This window comes from Strigops habroptila, chromosome 12, assembly GCF_004027225.2.
Source record: "Strigops habroptila isolate Jane chromosome 12, bStrHab1.2.pri, whole genome shotgun sequence".
NCBI classification, from domain to species: domain Eukaryota; kingdom Metazoa; phylum Chordata; class Aves; order Psittaciformes; family Psittacidae; genus Strigops; species Strigops habroptila.
In genome coordinates, this window is record NC_044288.2 from 7084138 (window position 1) to 7106550 (window position 22413).

At 45.8% G+C, this 22413-nt stretch overlaps 1 protein-coding gene across 1 annotated transcript; it reads left to right on the forward strand.

Annotated features, from left to right (window-relative positions):
• Nucleotides 1–84: 84 nt before the first annotated feature.
• Nucleotides 85–18551, forward strand: KHDRBS1 (KH RNA binding domain containing, signal transduction associated 1). The gene is given in 10 exon segments (XM_030504526.1): nt 85–589; nt 7550–7677; nt 8232–8348; nt 9445–9591; nt 11768–11904; nt 12761–12776; nt 12779–12991; nt 13900–13967; nt 14291–14349; nt 16758–18551. Coding segments are annotated over 10 exon segments (1317 nt in total). The 5' UTR covers nt 85–255; the 3' UTR covers nt 16856–18551.
• Nucleotides 18552–22413: the final 3862 nt, after the last annotated feature.

Consider the following 22413-nt stretch of genomic DNA (forward strand, 5'->3'; position numbering starts at 1 on the left):
CTCCCGGCCACTAATGTCGCGCGGCCCGGCCTGCGCATGCGCAGCCGAGCCGCTGCTGGCCCCGCCTACCCACGTGTCGGGCCGTTGGGAGCTGCACGGCGCAGGCGCGGAGGCGTGGGGGGTGGTCGCGCGGGAGCCGGCGCGGAGAGGGGAGAGGAGGAGGAGCTTCTGCGCGTCACTTCCGGCGCTGTCCCCGTGGCGGTCGGTGTGGCCGCGCCGGTCTGCTCCGCCCCCCCCCCCCCCCCCCCCCCCGCCATGCAGCGCCGCGACGACCCCGCCACTCGCCTGGGCCGCGGGCCTGGCCCCGGCGGAGCCCGGCAAGGGGGTACCCCGCCGCGGCGGCCGCCTCGAGGCGGGGGGGGCCGCGGGGCCGGTAGCGGGGCGCAGCCGCCGCCGCCGCTCCTGCAGCCCAATGCCGCTGCGGCCGGCGCCTCGGCCGCACAGGTCCCCGCCGCCGGTACCCCCACCCCGCTGCTGTCCGGCGGCGCTGCCAAGATGGAGCCCGAGAACAAGTATCTGCCTGAGCTAATGGCCGAGAAGGACAGCCTGGACCCGTCCTTCACGCATGCTATGCAGCTCCTCACCGCAGGTACCGGGGGCTGGGCAGGGCGGGACCCCCGGGGTTCGGTGGGGTGGGCAGGGGCGAAGGCAGCTACCGGTGAATGCCCTGTGTGGAGGAATGGGGGAGTGAGAGCCTCCCAGGTGGCCGGTGCTGCCGGCCCCGGGGAAAGCAGCGAGGGCGGCCGCTGCACCGACCCTGCCGCGTATGACCGCGGGGGTTTGAAGCTCGGGTATTTCTCTTATTTAATCTCTATTAGCCCCGCGCTTAATCCAGGGCCTGGGCCAGGTTAAACGCGGAGCCAGAACTTTCTTTCTAAACATGGTGTGCGGTCGCGTTGGCTCCTTTCATCCCTGGGGAAAGAGGGGACCAGAGAGCACGGTAAAACCCGGGGTTTCTCCATGCAGCGTCTGCTTTAGCCCCTGCGAGCCATGGTTTGTGATCTCTTTTGATTATCCACTCTGGTAACCTGTGTTAGAGCTTATTTCATGCTCCTGGTGAAGCTAAATGGGGAATGGAAATGGCAGCCTTTGTTCTGGGCCTGACTGGCTTCTCTCCTTCCCCGTCATCGGTGGCTCTGGTTTCTTCATATCTTCACAGAGCAGCTGCTCGTGCCTCTGCCGAGCAGATTCTGCTGCCTTGAGACCCTGTGGCTAGCTTAAAAATGGGAATGAGTCAAAATAGCTGCCACTGACCATGTTATGTGCAGGTAGTGGGGAGCTGGGAGGCACCCAGCGCAAGGATATGCTCGGGTTTAATCTGCACATGAGCTTAGCTCTGGTGCTTGTTCTGCTTTTGAATTGGTTTATTTATCTTTTTGAAGGTCTTTAAAGTGTATAGTATTGTCGTAGTTGGTGCAGCACTAGAGATGTTGTTAGCTTCTCTTTTAATGTAGGAAACGATCCTTAGGAATTGCTGCCTTCCATTGTGCAAGTAACTGAGGTCTGTCATCGTGGGGACCTTGGCATTACTCGCCGACATCTTGATCTAAATAAATTAGTTTTATAATCCGATTTGCCATCAATTTAATGTTTTTCATTAATAAACCCCTTTAGCCATCTGATGCTCAGCAGCTCGGGATAATGCCTCCCAGAGAAATGAAACCAAAGGAGTTTGCTCATTCCGGCACAAAGAGCCGTGTTGTCAGCCCACTTAGTAAAGCTCCGGTCACTCGAGTGGTGTAACAACGATTTATGAGGGGGCTTTTTTTTTTTCCATTAACTTAAAAATTGCTTGTAGCTTTGTGGGACTGCAGCTTTATGGGACTTAAAATTGATAATTGGAAGAGCTCCAGATGCTTCATGCTTGCTTTGGATGGTTGAAAAATTGGGGACCATTAGGAGCATTCACAAGCAGCCCAAATTCAGGATGATCTGAGCAGGGAGCTTGTGAGAGAGAATCTGAAGTAAAGCAGTGGGTTTAGGTGACTAAATCTTCACAGATGACCCCAAACTGATCTGGATTGCTCAGAATTTCTCTACTGCTGTGGTACCCTTTGGTGATGTCATGTTGGAGAAGCTGCTGTAAAGCTTACTTAGGAATTTAGGTCTGAGCCAAAGCACAACTTAAGCAAAATGACTTCCAGACAAAGAAGTGACTGATTATTGAATGTCAGCAGTATTCCTATCCCAGCCTGTTTTCAGGAATGGAAGTTGCTTGTCCTGCCTGCCTCTGGGAGAAAACCCTTAGGAGCTCTGCCTTGGACCCTGGCGGTGTTCAAGGCCAGGGTGGACACAGGGGCTTGGAGCAACCTGCTCTAGTGGAAGGTGTCCCTGCCCGTGGCAGGGGGTTGGGATTGGATGAGCTTTAAGGTCCTGTCCACCCCAGACCACTCTATGAAACTAAGACTTCTTCTTTAAACACAACACGTAACAGCAGCCTACAGTACCTTTGTGGTTCTAAAGCTGCATTTCTAGAGAAAACCAGCATTATTTAGGAGCAAGGTGAAGGGCAACACAGTGATGTCATACTGATTCCTGAACAGTGTCCTCTGTGGCAGAAAGGCAGGATTCTGAACAGAAACTGAAAACTGGGATTTCTTGCACCTTGGAATATGATCCACGTTTCCTCACTCCTGTGATTCAGGGTCTGTGTGACCTTCCATAGGAACAAGAAAACCCTTTTTTTTTTCCTCACTTTGATTTATGCCCTCCCTCTGCTGCAGGGAGAGCAGGAGGAGATGCTGATGCTTTGAAAGGCACAGTCCTCTCTCCCTGTGTGCCTTGGGAGGACAGGAGATGGCCACCAATGTGTTAGGTAGGCATAGGGGTGGGGGATTCTCCAAATTCTTGTGGTAATCTTGGCTATTTTTGTTTCATGGAGAAACTTCAAGTGAAAAGAGCTGGTCATCTCTGAGCTTCCTAAGCTGCAAACAGATGTGTGAGCTGTGTCATTGAATTAGCAAGTCTCTATATAGCTAGAATCTAGTTGGTCCTCATGTTAAATGCAGCCCTTTCCCTCCCCAAACGTGTGGAGCGGTGAGGGGTGGATTCAGAGCAGTGGGTTGGGTATTGGAGAGGGACCTGTAAAGGGAGGGAGGGCTGAGGATTGGAGTTAGAGCAACACACTGCGAAGCAGGGAGCAGCGCGAGGTGCTGGAGGACTCCTGAACAAATCCCCTGTTAACCCGGCTGGTTCTTGTGCCAGGTTCATTCAGTCTGTGTGTATCCCTAGGAAGGAAGAAGGGCTGCATGGGAAAATGGGCTGGATGTGTGGTGGCCTCACTGGAGTGACCAACCAAGGAAGCCACCAGCGGGATAAGAGAAGGGCTGAGGTCACAGGGGTGATGAGAAGCTGTGTATAACCCAAAGCAATCCAGTCTGCTGGAGCTTGCTTTGTGTGGAGTTAAAGCTGTCCTGAAATGGGGACAATCGTCCAGATTCATGTGCTTCCAAGTGCGTGCCCTGCCCCACAGGAGCTGTAACTGCTGCCTTACACTCGTGCCCAGATGTTGCAGGCTATGATGTGCTCAGAGCGTTTCCCTGTTGCATTTTCCAATGTATTACGCGTTGCTGAGCTGTGCCGACGTGACGGGGCACTGCTTGGCTCTGCCTCCTCCCAGGAGCGTCCACTGCCCGTGTGTTCTCAGAGCTCACCTCCAGGCTTTCTCCCTGCCTCACTTGAGCTGGGTTCCTTTCCTTCCCCACGCCCCTGTGCTAGTGGCAATGCCCTCCCTTCTCAGCAGAGCTGTTTGTGTGTGATCCCAGCGTACGCACTGTGTGTGGGGGGGGTGTTTTGGCAGAAAGCGGGAGGGAAATGATGGGAAATGCCAAACCTTGCTGCTTCTACTCCTGGAGGAGTCCATCCAGGAGCAGGTCTCTGCTGCTTCTCCTGGGGAATCAAACCGGCTGGGGAGCAGTAGTGTAGGAGAGAAGGGGCTCTGCTTTCTTCCAGAGGCTTCCATCCATAAACTCGTGGGGTTTTGATGGGGTTTTCCTGGGTTTTCTGGGGCATGGGGTCAGTATTGTCATACTGTTAAGATAATTCAGTATTGTGGTTAAACAGAATGTCTCTCTGCTTACAGAGCACAAGTGTGCTGTGGAACAGTGTTTAATGTGTTTTATTGTTAAGGAAGAGCTTGGGTTTAGATCAGGAGTAGCACTGTGGCTGCTTAGCCTCCTCCTTGTGAAGCAGCGGTGTTACCAACCCCCTTTACCTACCCCTTAGGATTTCTTCTGAGACAATGCAATCACTGCCCCACATGAAGTCCTGGAAACCACTGCCACACATGCCGCCAGCCTGCTGCCATTCCCCATGGCAAGAAGGTAACCTGCTGCACCTCTGACACGGCTTTAAAATATCAGCACTGAAATGAGGCATGCTTAATCCCTCCAGGTATACGTACGCTTCTCCTTCCTATCAGTAAGTGGTCTGACAAACTGCTACCACTCATCAGTTCATTCAGTCCTGCTTCGTGTTGTGTAGCCAGAATGTAGACAGATAATGCTGGAATCCGGAATAGTAGGACACATCACAAGTGGAATGTTTTCAGTCCTTCTTCACACCTATTTTCAGACTCGGAGTTTGTTCTGCGGGCATAAAGGGAACTGCTGGGTCACCACGCTGACCTGAACCACAAAACCTAGAGAAGAACTTAGAGTTATTCTGCTGTGCAGGGTTTCCCCTTCCCCTTTGTTTCATACCTCAGCTGGAGACGTGGTGGTGGTGGTGGATCCGATGGGTTTTTTTAGCGAACAGTTCATTATCTGTTGCCCTCACAGACCGGTTCCCAGTGCCATTGCTGCTGTGGCAGGAGACAGAGTGTGTGTAGCTGTGGGGTTGGTGGGAGCTGTGATTCACTGCTTTGCAGAGCCTGATGTCTGAAAGAAAGGATTAAGGTGCTTTTATTCGTGATGTGGGCATAGAAAACACTTCTTGTTAACATGCAGAATGCATTTTTAGAAATTCATCTAGTGTTTTTGGAGAAACAAAACATTTGAGAAGTCACCATGGTGCATTACAGGGTCTAAAGCTGTTCCCAACCAGGGATAAGGCCACCAGAGCAATCTTCAGTTTCCAAATCCTGATTCTCCAATCTGTTCTTATAGCTAAAATTAAAAACTACGTAGAACTCCCCAAGGCAGCAGCTCTTTTGCTTATTTTATACATTTGCCAGTGCTTGAATTCTTGGGTTTTTTTACTTTTGTGTAGTGTCTTCAGAAAATCATCTTTTAAAGCAAAAATTGAGCTTTTTCAAAGCAATTAGAGCTGGTGATTTATTTTTTTTTTAACTAAGGAGTCATGGTAACACTTTTGTAAGGGAGCCAAGGTGCTGTTGCCAGTAGAAATAACAAAATTCAGGCTTTTTTTTCCCCCATAATTATGCGACACAATCTCCAAGTTCCATATTTAGATCCTTAAACTAAACTCCAATTTATATTACGGTGTCCAGAACTGAAAGGTTAAAATATTGATCATTTGATGATGTTTTCCTAAGAGTTTGGGATTTTTCTTGGTTGCACATGTAGTTGCTCGACTTCCTTGTGGAAGGGTGCTTCTGAGCCCCCAAGGCTGTGGTTGCCTGTGCAGTCAGGAGGATGCTGTTATTCTGTTATTCCTGTTTCTGTTTGGATGACACGAGAATATGACCAGGTGGATAATGTGTCAAGCATCTGATACACCAAGTTGTAAGCATGAACATTTAATCTAAAGCTTATTGTTTCTGACATGGGCAGAAGTCACAGGAAACACCAGATACTGAAATTCTTCTGAAACTCTGGTGATGACTAAGCAGGCCTCAGTTTTGTCTTGCAGCTTTAATCCAGTGACGGGTGTAATCTTGTGAAAGTGTCTCTCTTCTCCCCTGAGATGTGAGAAGTTGTATTTAAAGCAGTTTCAGCTCAGAAAAGGTATTTATAATTCTTGGGTTTGCCAATGAAATGGCACCATTTAGTTTTAAGGAAGGGTCATGCTCCTCACCTGATCAGCATCTGTAAATAGAAATTTGGGATGGCTATGCATGGTGTGACCAATTTTGGTTTTGGTTGGACCAAAGAGTGTGTAATGGTTCATCAGTGAATTGGGGTTGTTAATAATGGATTGGCTCCAAATTTGGGGGAACTTGTCTTCTAATTGTTAGCCATTAAATAAAATTTGTAGCTGACTGGAGATTCCTGGAACAGAAAAGCCAGTCACTCTGGGCTGCAGGCTTTGGGAAAATGTCGGGTGTCCTGCACAAAGGGAGGTGTGTTAATGACAATAAGAACCTGTGCTAGAAATGCCTGCCTTGAAGATAGTCCATAATCTTCTCCATTTAGGTTGTCTTTTGAGGTGACCATCTCCTGCCATCTCCCAGTGAGTTTAATTTCTAGCTGGATTTGAGAAGGTGTTTGTGTACTAGTTCCCAATTGGCCTGCCTTAACCACCTGCTTCCGGAAGGTTATTTGGTCTTTGTGCCAGATGTTCCTCAGGCTGCAGCATGCCTTCAGTTCAGTCAGGCCACCTCAGTGTTTTTCCAAGACCCTGGAATTCACAATATACAATTAAAAATCAGAATCTTACTTTGAGAGACAAAAATTTGTTCTTGCATTGCCTGCCAGAGGGGAGACTGAGATGAGCTCTTAGGCAGAAGTTGTTCCCTGTGAGGGTGCTGAGGCGCTGGCACAGGGTGCCCAGAGAAGCTGTGGCTGCCCCATCCCTGGCAGTGTTCAAGGCCATGTTGGACACAGGGGCTTGGAGCAACCTGCTCTAGTGGAAGGTGTCCCTGCCCGTGGCAGGGGTTGGAACTGGATGAGCTTTAAGGTCCCTTCCAACCCAAACCAGTCTGGGACTCTATGAATCAAGTTAAGGACTTGACACTCACTTTTACAGCTGTTCTATACTTTTGTGCCTGAGGCTCACAACTTAACCGATTTATGAACTGTGTGTTCACAATTCATTTAATGAAAGGAAGCTTACAAGAATTTCCTAAACCAGACCGCACTCCAGTGTGTCACTCATTTGGGCTTCTATTTATTAGGAATGTTTGCTACTCACCGGAACTCCATGGTCTCAGTGTGTGGTGGCACCACTCATTAAATTACAGGTTTAAAATAGCGCGTCAGCTTGAATGGTAAGAACTTCCTTGGTTTGCTGCTGGCTGCTGTGTTACAGTGAGTGTGACACATAGTGTAGCTGGGGCTGGTGTCCTTGGAGATTTGGGTGTCTGCATGGGATACTGCATTCATGGTGGAGGTGTGGGGCTGGGCACTGACAGGAAGGCACAGCAGATACACTGAACTGTACTTAGTTTCATACTCTGATGTGTTGAAGTTATTCGTAGGGCATTCTCTGCTGTTCTTTCTTAGGTTTGTTCATTACCCCATTTTAGGCCTTCTGGAATCCCTAGGTGTGAAGGGAGGAAGAGGCTAGTACTGTCTGTCCAGACTCCATCAATACAATTCTGAGTGTTCATGTATTCACAGAGAATGAGGGTGTTCTGTCCTGTCGTAATTCCAACTCTAAATGATGCCTGTTTGAGGAATATAAGCAGCCCTATTTTTATCTTGTTTAGAAATTGAAAAAATTCAGAAGGGTGAAACAACAAAGAAGGATGAGGAGGAGAACTACCTGGATTTATTTTCCCACAAGAATATGAAACTGAAAGAACGAGTTCTGATACCTGTCAAACAGTACCCCAAGGTGAGGGCCAGAAAACAGCTTACTGAATCTCTGTGATTTGCTTGTTTTCTATGGATTTTATGGCTGGCTTTTGGAGATAGGAGCTGTCAAAGTGTCACCAGGAGTTATGCCACTGTTCCATTATCGCTGTGGAATTTTTTCTATGCAAGCTTGCAGGGTCTTATTTCTAATATATTGCATTTCTAGAATGCCTTGGGATAAAGCTAAATGGTGATGCATAGTAGATATTTTATTACTAGGATAGACACTGATATGTAGAGCATTTTGTTTTACAGTTAAGAACTCATTTAACTCTTCAGACTTGCCTGTAAAACTGCTGGAGAGTAGATGTTAGAATTAAACACTTTACATGAGTTGATTTAGCTTGATTTTTTGGTGGAGCATTTTTTCATGAAAAGAATATTGTGGAACTTAAATTTTCCTGTGCGTTTTTTGGTGAGGTGAAGAGAAAAAGGAGCGGTTAATTTTCTTGTCAGCCAGCATAACGTTTGGAAGAGCTTTTGTTACTGAGCTCTGGAGTTAAGTTTTTTTTTTTTTTTCTTCTTCATTTACAGTTCAACTTTGTTGGAAAGATTTTGGGACCTCAAGGCAATACCATCAAGAGGCTTCAGGAGGAAACTGGTGCTAAAATATCTGTCCTAGGGAAGGGTTCAATGAGAGATAAAGCAAAGGTAAGGGCATCACCCTTGAAAACATGCGTACGCATTAATGCCTTTCATATGATCGTGAGGTGTAGTGCTTTTCAAAGCATTTCATGAAACATTAAACCATTAAAATCCATAAGCAAAGGCAGTCAGAAGTCCTCATGTTTAGGAAGTCACATTTCCTAAAGTATTCTGTGCTTACTGGGAGCAGTCTTGGTTGGGGCAGAAGCGTGAGATATGTTTCCTTTATGAACATGACTTTGAGACCAGTCATCTTTTAATCCCCTGTGCCCTTGGATGCAGAGATAGTTTATTTGATAGGTAAAGTACCAAGTTTATAAAGCAAGAATTAATCCCAGCTGCTCTGTGACGAGTCATTCACAAAAGGAATATGTTTCCCCTCCAGGAAATAAATAAAAATAAAATAAAAATCCTTTTTCCAGCCGTTCCCTCTGAAATCCTGAAATTCCCGTGGTTCACTGAAAATGCTGGAGCAGAATGTTCCAGGGACTCTTTACTGGATCACAAAGTGCCAGAAGGGGTTTTTTTTGTTGTTTTTTTTTTTTTTCTTTTTAACAGAAAAAAAATTAAAATATTTTTTTTCTTCCTGCTTCTAAAAACTGAGCCAACAGTCCACAGAGCTGTAACTTAGTTCAGCTTTTTACTTCAAGCAGCACAAAAAGCTTTTCCACTTCTAGCTTATTTGTAGCTTCTTAAAAACCATCTGAATAACACAGATGTCTGAGAGCCAAGTTAAAGAGCAAGCTTGTTTGTGTTCTTAGGTGGTAAAGAGCACCTGGGGCAGAAAGGTGGTGTGGAAGAGGAAGAGCACTGCTTGCATATGCCTAATCTTCTGGGGAAAAAAAAGTGGCTGGCATCACTGTGTTAGCAAAAATATCAGTCACCTGGAAAGGCAGCTGTAAAGAGATGGAAGGTGTAGATTGTGTGTGGCTCTTTATAGAACTGCATGCTCATGTCCATCCTGTGTTACCATGATCTGTGTGTAGACATGACCAAAATGCTTTTACAGACATCTCCTGCTAAGGCTTAGAAGACAGGTAAAAGAAAAATAGTTTATCTGCATCTTAATTAGTTAAGGAATCTCTAATCTGCTTTGTTTCAGGAGGAAGAACTGCGTAAAGGGGGAGATCCTAAATATGCTCATCTAAATATGGATTTGCATGTCTTCATTGAGGTTTTTGGCCCCCCCTGCGAAGCATATGCTCTGATGGCTCACGCCATGGAAGAAGTCAAGAAGTTCCTTGTTCCCGTATGTATACTGATGTTTTCTTTTTGAAGGAGGTAGATGGGTTGTGGCTCTGACTATAAGGATGGGGTAAGGTCTGCACAGTGCAAGGCTCATGCTACAGGAATTGTTGTCATTGAAGAAGCCTGGAGTATTAAAGTGTGTATGTGGCAGTTTAAGATGACCCTGTTAATCTTACATAGAGGCATGTATCATTCCTCTAGCCATAATTATAAAGACATATGCTTACAGAGCAATTGTTTAGAACACTTGGAGTAGCTATTTCTCTCCCAGGACTAGCTGTGGACCCTGGTATGGGTGTCAGTTTTAGCAGGAGGATTAAATTAGCTGTGCCTGGCATGGAGAAGTCTTGGATGGGTTCCTCTGACTTGGGACTGTAGTGTAGAAATCTGGCTAGAAAACTTCATTGGGCAGATGAGAAACTAAGTGCAGAGGTGTTTGCTCTGCTCTGAAGGGGTGGTGAGAGGATGAGAAGGGTGACTGCCTAAGCAGCTAGGTAGTACTATTCAATGTTGTAGCTGTTTTCTGAGACAAAACTGTCAAATCAATATTTCTCCTGCTTTAAATGCAAGTGATGTGAAGGAACCTCTTTTTGCTAACCAGGCATTTATACAGATGACACTTGTTATCGGTTTCGGGATGTCTTTTACTGGTGAATCTTGTAAGACCTTCATGGTTAGTTTGGTGCCAGTATGTAACGCAACAGTGCTAGAGTATTGCCTCCAAGAACTGCAGAGCTTGGAGGAATCTTTCATGTATTAAAATGATAATGTTGCTCATTAACTTAGGATAAAACACAATAGGGAAAGAAGCAGGTAGTACTCCCTTTGTTCATTATCCTTTGTGTCTGGCTTGCTCAGCCTGTAACTCAGGCACCTGCCTGAATATAAGGGAGAAGTTCTTCCCTGTGAGGGTGCTGAGGCGCTGGCACAGGGTGCCCAGAGAAGCTGTGGCTGCCCCATCCCTGGCAGTGTTCAAGGCCAGGTTGGACAAAGGGGCTTGGAGCAACCTGCTCTAGTGGAAGGTGTCCCTGCCCGTGGCAGGGGTTGGAACTGGGTGAGCTTTAAGGTCCCTTCAGTACAAACCAGGCTGGGATTCTGTGAATGTCAACCGCCGCTGCTGCTCTGCAGCTGAGCCTGGAGAGCTCAAATGTGCTGCCTGAAACACCAGGGGCAGGTGGAACCTGAGAGCTGTGCGTGGTAGGGAAGAATGAGGGAAAAGCTTATGGGTACTGTGTGATTTTTGTGAGTGACACAGAGAGGAGGAGGATCGCTGTGTGAAGTGTCTTTGAAGGAAAGAGGTCATCTTCAAGGAGCCCTGGGATGTACAAAACCTCCGCTCGCTAAAGCAAGCGTGCTCCTTGCTATTTAAAGTGTCTTAACTACTGCTGCCTTCGGACAATGTGTGAAACTTGTGAGAATTGTGAGAGAAGTCATTATGGAAGCCAGCAGTGCTGTGAAGACACATCTGGTAGGAGACTCCTTGCTCTGTGGTGTTGCCATGGCACTGTGAAGATCCCCGGTGCGAGGCTCAGCCTGCCTCTGTGTTGAGGGGAGATGTGGCATACGATGACTTCTGCAGGGTCACCAGGCATCTGTGCTAATTCCAGGAGCTACATCCCCCGGGGTGATAAAATGCACAGAGTCAGAAGCATGCTGCATTCCTAAGAATTTGAAAAGACAGCCTGGATTTGTACATGGGTGTTTGCTCTTTGTCAGGCGGTGTCTTACCCAGTTCCTTTAGCATGTCGAAATTGCAGCAGGGTGTTGTTACCTCACATGGGCTCATTGCCAGTCACTCCTTAAATGTAAGGTGCTTGAGGTGAGATATGTCTTGCCTGGCTTCACCTCTGAACTCCCCAATGCTTGCAAATAAATCTTGCTGACATCCCTGGGAGGCTGAACATCAGATACCTCCAGAACTGCTGTGAGAGGTCCTCTTCCCCGGGAGCAGTGGTTGGGCTCACCACAGCTCCTGTCTGTGCAGGTCATGTGCCCTTCCTGGTCAGTTTGGAGAAAGCTGTAGTTGTGCACTGCTGATCACATCCCAGTAAAACTAACCTGGGGATTTTCATTTAGGACTATGAGGTTATTTTGTTCCAGCATGGTAGCATGTGATATCCTGGAGCACAGACTGGTTAGTTAGCTGTTCTCTGGAGTTCACTCTTTCCCCTTTTTAGGATATGATGGATGATATCTGTCAGGAGCAATTCTTGGAGCTCTCCTATCTGAATGGTGTACCAGACCCAGCTCGAGGCCGGGGAGTCCCTGTGCGGGGAAGGGGAGCAGCTCCACCACCGCCTCCGCCTGTCCCAAGGTATCTTTCCCAAAAGCACAAGAACTAGAAATGCTGCATCTTGCTCAGAGTTGTCCTGACAGATGAGGTTAATTGCGCGTAGCTGTTGGCCTTGACCTTGGCTTTTCCAAGGCTTTCTGACCTTACATTGCAGGCTTGCTTTTGGTAAGCTGGCATTAAATGCTTTGTATTTTGAGATGTGATCAAGCACAGTGGGTATCTTCTGTATTGGTTTTGATATCTGAAATCAATAGCTTCATAAAGTAACCTTTCAAAACCAGGAGTACAAAATCATGTGTAGATAGATGTTGTGTTTGCTTCTGTAGCCTTCAGCAGAATAAGCATTTTCAGTTTAAACTGACCATCCTTTGAAAGTTACAGGATGGCATTATTCTGTCATTGCTGCCAAGGCACGGGGATAAGTTGGTGATAAAACTGTTACTAGAGTTCTTGCTTCACTACCTGTTTCATGGAGGGGAAGTCTTTGCTTCCGGGTGTTTAGCTCAGAAGTGCCCCTGCTCATCTCATCATTGATCTGTAACTTCTGGAGGTCTGGCAGTCGTTGCAGGTTAATGGCAGAGGGTTATTTAAAATGACCTCTGAGAAATTACTTGCCCGAAGTTCTGTATCAGATTTATTTCGCTATCTGTACAACATCTAATGCAGTAGAGTTCCCATCCCAGAAGAGGTTTTTGTAAATCCAGCAGTAGTGTAACAATTCTTGTGCTAAAGAATTCATGGCTTAGTTAATGGTAACTCTACTTATTTATTTATCAAGCTATTGCATTTTAAAGTAGGTCTAAGAAGCGCATGCGCTGCCCTTGACATTCAGCACATGAGCTGTAGCTCTTCACAATCCTTCTCATCTCCTTCCCAGGGGACGTGGGGTTGGTGTCCCCCCCCCCCTCCTCCTCCTCCTCCTCGGGGGGCCCTTGTGCGAGGAGCCCCGGTGCGAGGTGCCATTGCCCGGGGAGCTGCTGTAGCCCGCGGGGTGCCTCCCCCCCCAGCAGTACGGGGGGCTCCTGCACCCAGAGCACGAGCAGCCGGCATTCAGAGAATACCGCTTCCTCCTCCTCCTCCTCCCGCACCAGAAGCCTATGAGGAATATGTGAGTAACTCTATATCTTTGGTTTAATTCCAGCTTAGCTGACCATGTATCAGATACTCCACATTATTGAAATAAAGGCTAAGATTGCTCTGGAGACGTGACCAGCAGCGCAAACACTGGTATGGGGCTGGGTGACCTGCTTTGTGTCTTACTCCTCAAAGGAGGGAGCTACTTGTGTCCAAAATATGGGGCAAGGGGGTGGTTTTGGTAAAACAGAGATGAACCCCTAAGGCTGAAGTTAGTCAACTGTCAGAGCATGGTAAAGAATCTACATCACAAAGATTGATGTAGTTCACATTCTGCAAGGGAATTCTTTAAGGAAGAAACACCAAAGATTTCCTGCTTCCCCTGAAATCCTGAGAGTAAATATGTGAGTGAACGTGGTGTGACGTTTCACGTAATAGAACTAAGCACCACCCTCCCCCCAAGCTTCTCTTGGCATCTGTGCTCTTGGTATTCTAAAGGGAGGAAAGGTTTTGATGCACAATAACATTTTGAGGAATCATCACAAATACTCATACATCTAAAAAGTCTGTTTCTCTTCTCAGTTAAACTTCATTTTTCCAATCAGGAGTTATTAGGTTGGGTTTGTCTACCTGTAAGTCCGTGGTTTAGACAGCACAACTACAGGCTTCCTGACATGTGGATTTGTAGCACAGACAAACCGCAACCTTGGACGTGTAAATGACTTTCAAATGCATTGTAAATATTAGTGTCGTTCATTCCTCCGAAGCCAGAGGACACAAGCAGATCTCAGCTACCTGTCTTAATGTCTGAGTCCCTTCCCTGCAGTAGGCAAGGATTCACAGGCTCCCCTGAAAGCTGAATTCAGTTTTGCCGTTACTCTTGGTCAGGCATTAACCTCTAGTCCTTCCATTAACACTGTTTTACATCATCATCCGTTTCAGGGCTATGATGATGCGTACGCAGACCAGAGCTATGAGGGGTATGAAGGCTACTACAGCCAGGGCCAAGGGTAAGTCTGCTTGTCTCCTGTCTGTTACTGAGCAAGTTACGCATGGTCCTCTCTTTCTGTTTTCTTTTAAGGGAATGGAAACACTCAGTTCTGAGTTTGAGCTGTAGGGAAAGTGCCCTATTCTGCTGGAATCCAGGAGTGCCTGGGAAATAACTTTTGGGAGTGTCCCAGTGTCCTTTCCAATTCCATAAAAGTAGCAATCAGACATGCCAGAGCCACGAGTGACATTGGGCACCTTTTGCTTTTCAAGTGTTTGTGCAAGTTGTATCAGTTTAAGAGTATGGTTTCAGCCCTCTGTGTAACCAACAAAATTACTCTTCCAGGGACACAGAATACTATGATTATGGACACGGGGAGGCGCAGGAAACCTATGAAGCTTATGGTATGTCTGGGAATACTGTTCTCTCGACAGGGAAGGGGCTGCACATAGTTGGGAATTGCCTGCAGCGGTTGCACATAGTTGGAAATTGCTTGTGGTCAGCCAGCTGTTTTCCAGTGCCATTCCATGCTCTGAGCAAAAACTTCCTGAAGAGAACCTCGGATAGTTTTCATGGCAGAATATTTATGCCCTGCAGATTATCCAGGTCTGAACAACCAAAGACATCCTGTGGATTTTAGATTCTTACCTAACTGGGTTGTCTCAAAGATGATGCTTTCAAAATTCCAGTTTTTAACTATGGAAATATTTTTTAATTTCCTTATAGCTTTAGAATATCTTAAGAGCTCTGGATTTCCACCCACAGCACTACTTTTGCTGCAGTCTGGTTTTCACAGATTGTATTTTGTTGAGCTGGATGAGTGCATGGTTCCATCTGCTTCCTTATCCTCAAAATCCCGCTGGCTGATACTGACTCTGTACTATGCGTTTGCTTGAAAAATGGGTTAAAATGTCATCTGAAGGCCTCCCTTTGACTAGGTAAAAAGATTTTGGTCAATGTGACTTGTAAGTAGTCTATGAAGTTTAGCTAATTACATAAAGCTGTCAACTTGGGCTAGACTGAGGGGTGGGGGGGTCCAGTTTAACCACAGCTGTACATCACCAGCTGTTGAAAACAGTAAGCCTTATATCTGAGGTGCTGTCAATAAAAGATTGGGTGACAACTGCATTTTTTTAAATCTAGTTCATATATCCAAGCTTATGAATGGCATCTGCATGTGGCACTGAGTAAGATTCATTTTCCTCTCTCTGTAAACAAGTTATAAACAAGTTACAAAAGCCACACAGCGAGCTGCTTAATGGCATGGAAGTGGGCTGTGTTGCAAACAGCCCTTTTAGCAGAGCATCAGCCTGAAGGCTTCAGTGAATGCAGGTAGTGAGGGTAATGACCAGCTGGAGGGGATTTCTGGGATCCTTGGGAACTGGGAATCCCCTGTGTCATGTGTTAGGGAAGCATGGTTGTTAGTGAGGTGGCTGTCTCCTGCCCCAGGGTGTTCCCTGCTCTGGACTTAAGTTGTGTGAAGTTCAAATTCAGGTGCCTAGCAGGGATGCTTTTCCAGTCTTTTCCAGTCTGAGATGCATTTCAGTAGACAGCTGCTGTCAGTAACTCCTGTCTTTCCTGCCTTCAGTGGCTTGGTTTGTTGCCTGTATTTAGTCACACAGCACAAAGAGGCTTTTGTGCCTCCCACTTGGTAGGAGAGCGGTGGTGCTGCCTGGGATATGATGGCCAAAATGCTCACTGTGTACTTGGCATCAAGTTGCCACAGCTGATCTGTTTATCCACAGTAATTTCCTTTGGTCTCTGCTTTCATGAAAACAGAATTAGAGAAATAAATTGTTAAGCCAGGCTGGAGAGTTTTGAGAAAATGGGGACGTGCTCTGTGGTGGTAGGAACCAGCTTGGCTGGCCTCAGGCTTCGGACACTTGATTTCATAAATCAGTGACCCTGGAGAGAATGGCAGGCATGCAAGTGTGAATGTTGCAAGCACAAGCCATAATGAAAGCTGAGCTTGGATATCTCGGCCTTGAGCTAGCTCAGAGACAATGGGACATGAACTTCACTTGCTTTTGATCTATGTGCAGCAGGAGGGTTGGGGCTGTCCTGTTGAGTGCTTTGTCCATCAGCAGTTAACAGTGGTACGGCGAGCAGATGCTTTCCTGTATTTGTGGAGGGGAAGGAACAGCATGTCACAGTCAGAAAGCAGACTGGTGTCTGGAAGTTGTCGTTCATGCTGCCATCCTACAGCAGCATTGGGACTTAATTATTTTGGCACAATTATCCAGGAGCTGCCTTACCTGGCACTTGGGAAGGAGGGAAGTGCTACCTGCAGCTGTCCCCCCAGCCAGACCCCAGGTTAGAGGTGCTGCTGGCCACCAGCCCGAGGGGCCATGGCTGCTGCCACCTTTGCCACAGCTGGCTGCCAGTGCTGCCCTGTGAATTGGCTTTGGATCTGCTGGAGTTAATGACTCCTAAAAGGCACTGGGTTTGTCCCATTTGGTGCTGAGCCGGGCTGTTGGGGCTGCAGGCTTCCCGGGATCTTGTGCAAGTGCCTTTTTCCCCATAGTGTCAGAAGGAATGTGGTTTACTGATGGACTTGGCAGTTCTGGGTTAATGGCTGGACTTGGTCTTAAGGGGTTTTTCCAACCTGAATGATTTTGTGTTCTGCAAACAAGAGGTTTTGGTGGACCATGGGGTACTTTGCAGACCAGTTTTGGGGTGAGACCACTGTGAAGATGTCCTGTGCTGCTGCATTGACTCCGGAGGGAAGCCTGTCACCCAGCACCACAGCTCCCTCCCTGCCCTTGGATCACAGCAGTCCACCATCCTTGACATATCCCTCTCTTTTCCACAGGGCAAGATGACTGGAATGGAACCAGGCCCTCCCTGAAGGCCCCGCCGGCCAGGCCAGTGAAGGGGGCCTACAGAGAGCACCCATACGGACGTTATTAGAAAACAAACATGAGGGAAAAATATCAGTTATGAGCAAACAGTTGTTACTGATTCTTGTATCTCCCGGGATTCCCGTTGCTTTACCCACACCAGACAAGTAATTGTCTAACTGTTTTTCTTCGTGGCCCTTTTTCTCCCACTCCATCCTCACCCTGCATTCTGGCTTCTGTACGTAGTATTTTAAAATGAGTTAAATAGATTTAGAGGCGCGACTTTAATTTTCTTTTGTTTTGTCCTTTTTTCAGTGTGTAGGTGGCTTTTCTTTCTTTGTTGTTTAGATAAAACACAAACTGTACCTTTTTTTAAGAAAAAAAAGAAAAAAGTTGAGTTAAAAATGTTAGTTTCAGAAGTGACATGCTTTGCTTAGCAGTTAATGAAATTAAGGTTTTGTTAACCTCTTAAGTTTGGTTTTAAGGAACCCATAAAAGTTGTAGTTGCAGAATCCCAAAGTAGGCTACATTTCAAAATTCAGGGCTGTTTTTAAGAACTAATATCATAATGTAATGGTAGTAGCTGCCACCCTTTAAAAGTAAGCTCAGATGTCAAACTTTGATTAAAAGCAGATTGCTGGTGAATCCTAGGTTTAAATTTTAATATAAAGGATCCTCAAAAAAATTAAATAGCTGTGGGATTTTTTTTTTTTTGGGGGGGGTGGGGGGTGGTGGTGTTTCTTTGTTTCTTTGTTTCTTTGTTTTTAAAAGGTAATTGACTTAGAAACAAAAAACCAAAACACCAACCCAATCAAATTAGGTTTGTAAAATTGACTTTTCTTATGTGGGTTTTGAAATCTAGCCCCGAACATGCGGTGTTGAGAGATGCTTGGGAAGCAGATTTTTCAGTGTAAAGGGGTTCTTCTTTAGCTTCTGTATGAAGAACTTTGAAGGGAAAACCAAATTAAAGCATGGCTTTAGTTACTCAGTGTTTGATATTAGAAAACAGAGTAAAATTGCAGTTTTATTTCTCTAGTTCTTCGGGCAGATAAATCGGCTCTAGTTTAAAACCGACATAAGTGTTGATGTTAGCAATCCATTGACTTGTTCAAGTGTATCTATCTCAATGCTAGCTTTGCCTAAAAAGGGACACTGCAGCTGAAAAAAAAAAAAATGAGGAAAAAACTTCACTTTGTACATAGGATAAAGTCCTAATTGGATTTGTACACTGTCCTCCCACTCTGTTCCTGAAGATTAAATGCTACATGTGTAAGTCTGCCTAACTAGGTAGCTAAAACTTGTCAAAATGTCTGCCTCAGTTTGTCAATAAAGTTTAGTCCTTTTTTAATCAAAGTAAATGTGATGAATTGTCATTTTTTTGGTTGAGAGCTAAAATAGCTATATATATTTTTCCATTCAAATAAATTTAAATTAACACTAAAGCTAATTGTCTTTTTAAAACCTGGAGACATCCTAAAACACGGTGGTTTGTGTAATTCTCACAAAAAAAGCTTATCAAGCTTATTGAATGAGCTTCAGTTAAAAAAAAAAAAAATAGAAAAAGAAAAGCAAATTTGTTTTTCACCCCCTGGAAGTTGTTGCAGTCAGTTGGATTCTGGGCTATGGCAGGAATCTCTCTTCAGGAAAGTGGTCATGGTTCTTTGCTGAATTACCAATTCAGATTTCAGGTGGCCTCACCAGGCTGGTCCATGCTGCAGACTCCAGATTGAGTCTGAAATGGCTGGTTTAAATGCAGCATGACAAAATGAGCGCTGAAAATTCCAAGGCTCAGCTGCCACCAGGAGGAGAAGGAAGCTTGCTTTCTGCTTCATGTTAACACCCCTAACCCCCTTGGCTAAGCCCTTCCGACTTCACAGTAGCCTTTCTTTGGAAAGCCACTTAAAAATGTGTTTTTTCGTTTGAGAAGGTGCTGCAGTTGCTCCTCATATCCTTCTGCAAGGGTGTGTCTGTCTAGAGATAGAATAGAATAGCTTAAACTGCTGCTTAGACATGAAAAAGGGTTTGTATTTCCCATCTGCAAAATGAATTTGGCATTCCAGGGGGAGAGAATTAAACTGCTCGGGGGTGAAAAATAGAGCGTTAGGAACCAACCTGCCTGTAGCAGTGCATGATTGAGGGGAATACTTTAAAACAAAAAAAAGTTGTATTTGTAGATTGTTATTAAAGTGTAAATAACGGCATTTTCAATACTGGTTTGGAGTCAGCTTTCAGGGCATAATGTCTTGCTTGATGAAAAGATCACCCTATGCCCCCCTTTTAAAGGAAAATTATCGCAGGAGAATCAGGATGTGTAAAGCTAACATGCATCGCAAAGCCCAAAAGGTAACCTAAATGTCTGATTTTAATAGCACATTTCTCTTTTACATAAACTGTGACGGCAACTTGCATAAACTTTATTGAACCAATTCTTCAGATGTTAATGTAAAAAAAAAAAATGGTAAAAAATTGTTTAAAATAAACATTAAAAAACCCCAAACCACGTGCTTCTGCATAAATCAGCAATAACTTTAATAACGTGCCCTTTGAAACTGTAATGTAATGTGGGCAAAAAGGAATCGGCGAGCTTAAATCTCAAGAGATGTAAAATGACAACGGATATAGATAGTCCTGCTACTGCCAACAACAAAATTCTGTTCAGTTACTTAAACATGTAAAATGACGGCCCTTTTTAGACCCCAGTATTGCTATGTACTGCGAAATGCCCAAAGCTCAGCTTAAGTTGCATGTTTTCCTTCCTGTGAAATTGCATGCAGGAATCTCTCTTCTTTTTTTTTTTTTTTTTTTTTTTCTTCTTTTGATATGTGCTTGCCTTTGGGACACTCACAAATGTCTTCAATTTGCAGGAGTCAAGAGTGCTTCGTGCTGAATCGCTTGGGTGAGGATGAGCAGGGGCACCAGGAAGTGGGTGAGTTTGTTTATTTTTGCAACCCGTTGCAAGCTGCTAACGTGTTCTGTGTGGGAACAGGGGGGTGGCACCATCTGAGCTGTGAAACCGAAGCCATTCTTGCTATATGCATAAATAAACAACTCTGGAAAGCTGGTTACATGACTGACGCTCTTCCAGAGGTCACGGTGTGGAGGAGGCTTTGGTACGTACCTGTGTAAAGCTCTCCCACTGAGATCTCAGGGAGAAGGAGGTTTAGGTGGGTTTGAAGAGACAGAAATGTGGGGAAATTTGTCTCTTGGAGCCACTTCCCAGCTGAGATGCCTCCAGGAGGGCGCTCTCAGTAGCAGAGTGTTGTTAAAGTTGTTATCCAGTGCTCTAGAAACAGAGCAGCTCAATAGGAATTCCTATGTGAGTCCATAATGCATTAAAATTGCAGGCTGCAGGTTTTAGACCAGATGCTGCCCAGCTAGACCTTGCTACTTCTACCCCCTCCATGTCCCCATCAGTTCTGGAATGGGATCTGGCTGCCGGCTTTTGTCCGATGTCATTGCCAGAGATGGCTCTATCAGTGGTTCTGCCAGCCTGACTGGGACACGTTTAGCTCAGAGCCCTGCAGGGCTGCACGCCTAGTGTCCATGGGTAACACCCTGAGCTAAGCCCTCAGGAGGGATGCTGGGCTCCCAGCACCTTTGGGTGCTGGTGCTGGTGAGCACCCACAGTGGTGGGGCTCCCTCTGCCGGCTGCTCTGGCCTCAGTAATGTGCTAAATCTCCAATAAATACCTTAATAAATGCACACAAGTGCTCACAAACCAAGCGGTACCTTAGTTGGGGAGATTGTCACGCACCAGTGGAGTGACCTGCGTACACAGCAAGGACGCATCTCCCCAGGGCCCAAAGGCAGGAGCTGGAAGCGTTTCCTTTAGGGACAGCTCATTGCTTTCTCTCCAAGCTCGAGATCCATAAATAAAAGAACAAAGAAACAAGCTCTTGCCATGCTGAAGAAGTCGAATGACTCCAAAAGGCAACTATGAAAAGCCCTGGACATAGGACAGAGAAGGACATAAGTCTTATACGGAATTTTAAAGCCACCAAACGAGCTTCTGTTATCTTAGGAACATGAGGAAAGAGGATAGTAGTAATATGTGGAAATGCTGGAAGAGTGAGATTACCCTTAATTTTTCAACTTGAAAATTGGATCCGTAGTTTTCTGCTAAGGGAAATCATAACACGCCTGGATTTGTGGCCTGTTTATTGAATGCATCTTCATTTACAATGTAATTGGAACATCAATTTATATGGTGGTGTACCAATCTTTCCCATTTCTTTCTTAATAGGCACAGCTTTTATATCAAGTGGAAAAGATTTGGTAGAGATCATCTATTATGATGCAGTTTTTTACCAGTAGAAGTGGATCTTGTGACACTGCCTTTGGAGTAATGCAGCTTGTTGTGCATTGCGTTTGTTGCATGTTTATGTGAAAGACTTTCATGTTATGGGGGAATGTAAATCTTAATCTGCTGAAATAACTGTATATGGGAAAAGTATTTTGAAGACATGCCTTATGTCAGACATCTTCCTCCCTCTCATAGCATTCCTGCATTCAGATTTTAGCCTGGAGTCTGCAGATGCTAATTTGAGGACCCAAAATAGCCATTGGCACTGGATGTGTCTCTTGGAGATGCTCTAATTAGCCAGGCATTCCGGGGGTGATCCAGGGCTGAAATTAGTGAGGGGTAGAGATTCCTTTGAGTGCTGAAGGCTGAGTCACCTAAATAACCTTCCCTTTTCTACTGGCACATACCTGCTGGAGGTGCTTATCTGCCAGTTGTGAGCTCACAAGCACCAGTGATCTTTCATTTCCTTCTTTCCCCAAAGGGCTAATCCATATCTTATTATTTATAGGATTTTGGTAAAGACCATAAACAAGATAAAGGCTCCCGTTGTGCTTGGTGCTGTGGGGTGTGATGTACAGCAATGGTCACCTCTCCTCTCTGGAGGGGTTTCCCAACAATTCTGTTCTCTTCAAGAGATGCATGGCTCTAGAAACACCCTCTTGCAGTGAGTGCTCTGTGTCTCCCATCTCCCATGAGGACATGTGACATCCCATGAGGAGTCCCATCTCCTCTGGTCCATGCTTCCAGCCCAGCCCTTTGGTGTAAATACTTGGGCTGGCCTTGCTTGGAGCTGCCACAAACCTGGACTTGACTCTTCCTTGGTGAGATCTCGCCATGCACAGTGGTTCATAGTCAGTATGTTGGTCAGCAATAGGAGTGGGAACCAGAGCTCGCAGGGAAAAACACAGGGAAACTCCACTGGTATCACAGAGATGTACCCAGCAGCTTTTCCTGCAAGGAGACTGTCATTCCCTGCCCGTTCCTTACACCTGGTTTCAGGTTGCTGTTTGGATTATTAAATAAAGCAAATGGCTATGAGCTTTATTTTATAACTTAGGGTATTTTTATGTTTAACTTAAACCACTGTGCTTTCAGTAAGGCTAAGGCATTACCTTGGCACGGCCCTCTCTCGAACTCTGTTTGGTAAGTCGGGTTTGAGAGCACAGCTGGATTCCCCATTTGGCTGTTGAAGCAGATGATTCCTTTTGTACAGAATGAAGGTTTAAATTTGTATGAGAGCATCTGTGACAAACGGAGCCAAGAGGAAGAATTTAGAAGTGTGCATCTTCCTTCCCTCACCCCATGCTCCGGAGAACACTGGGGCT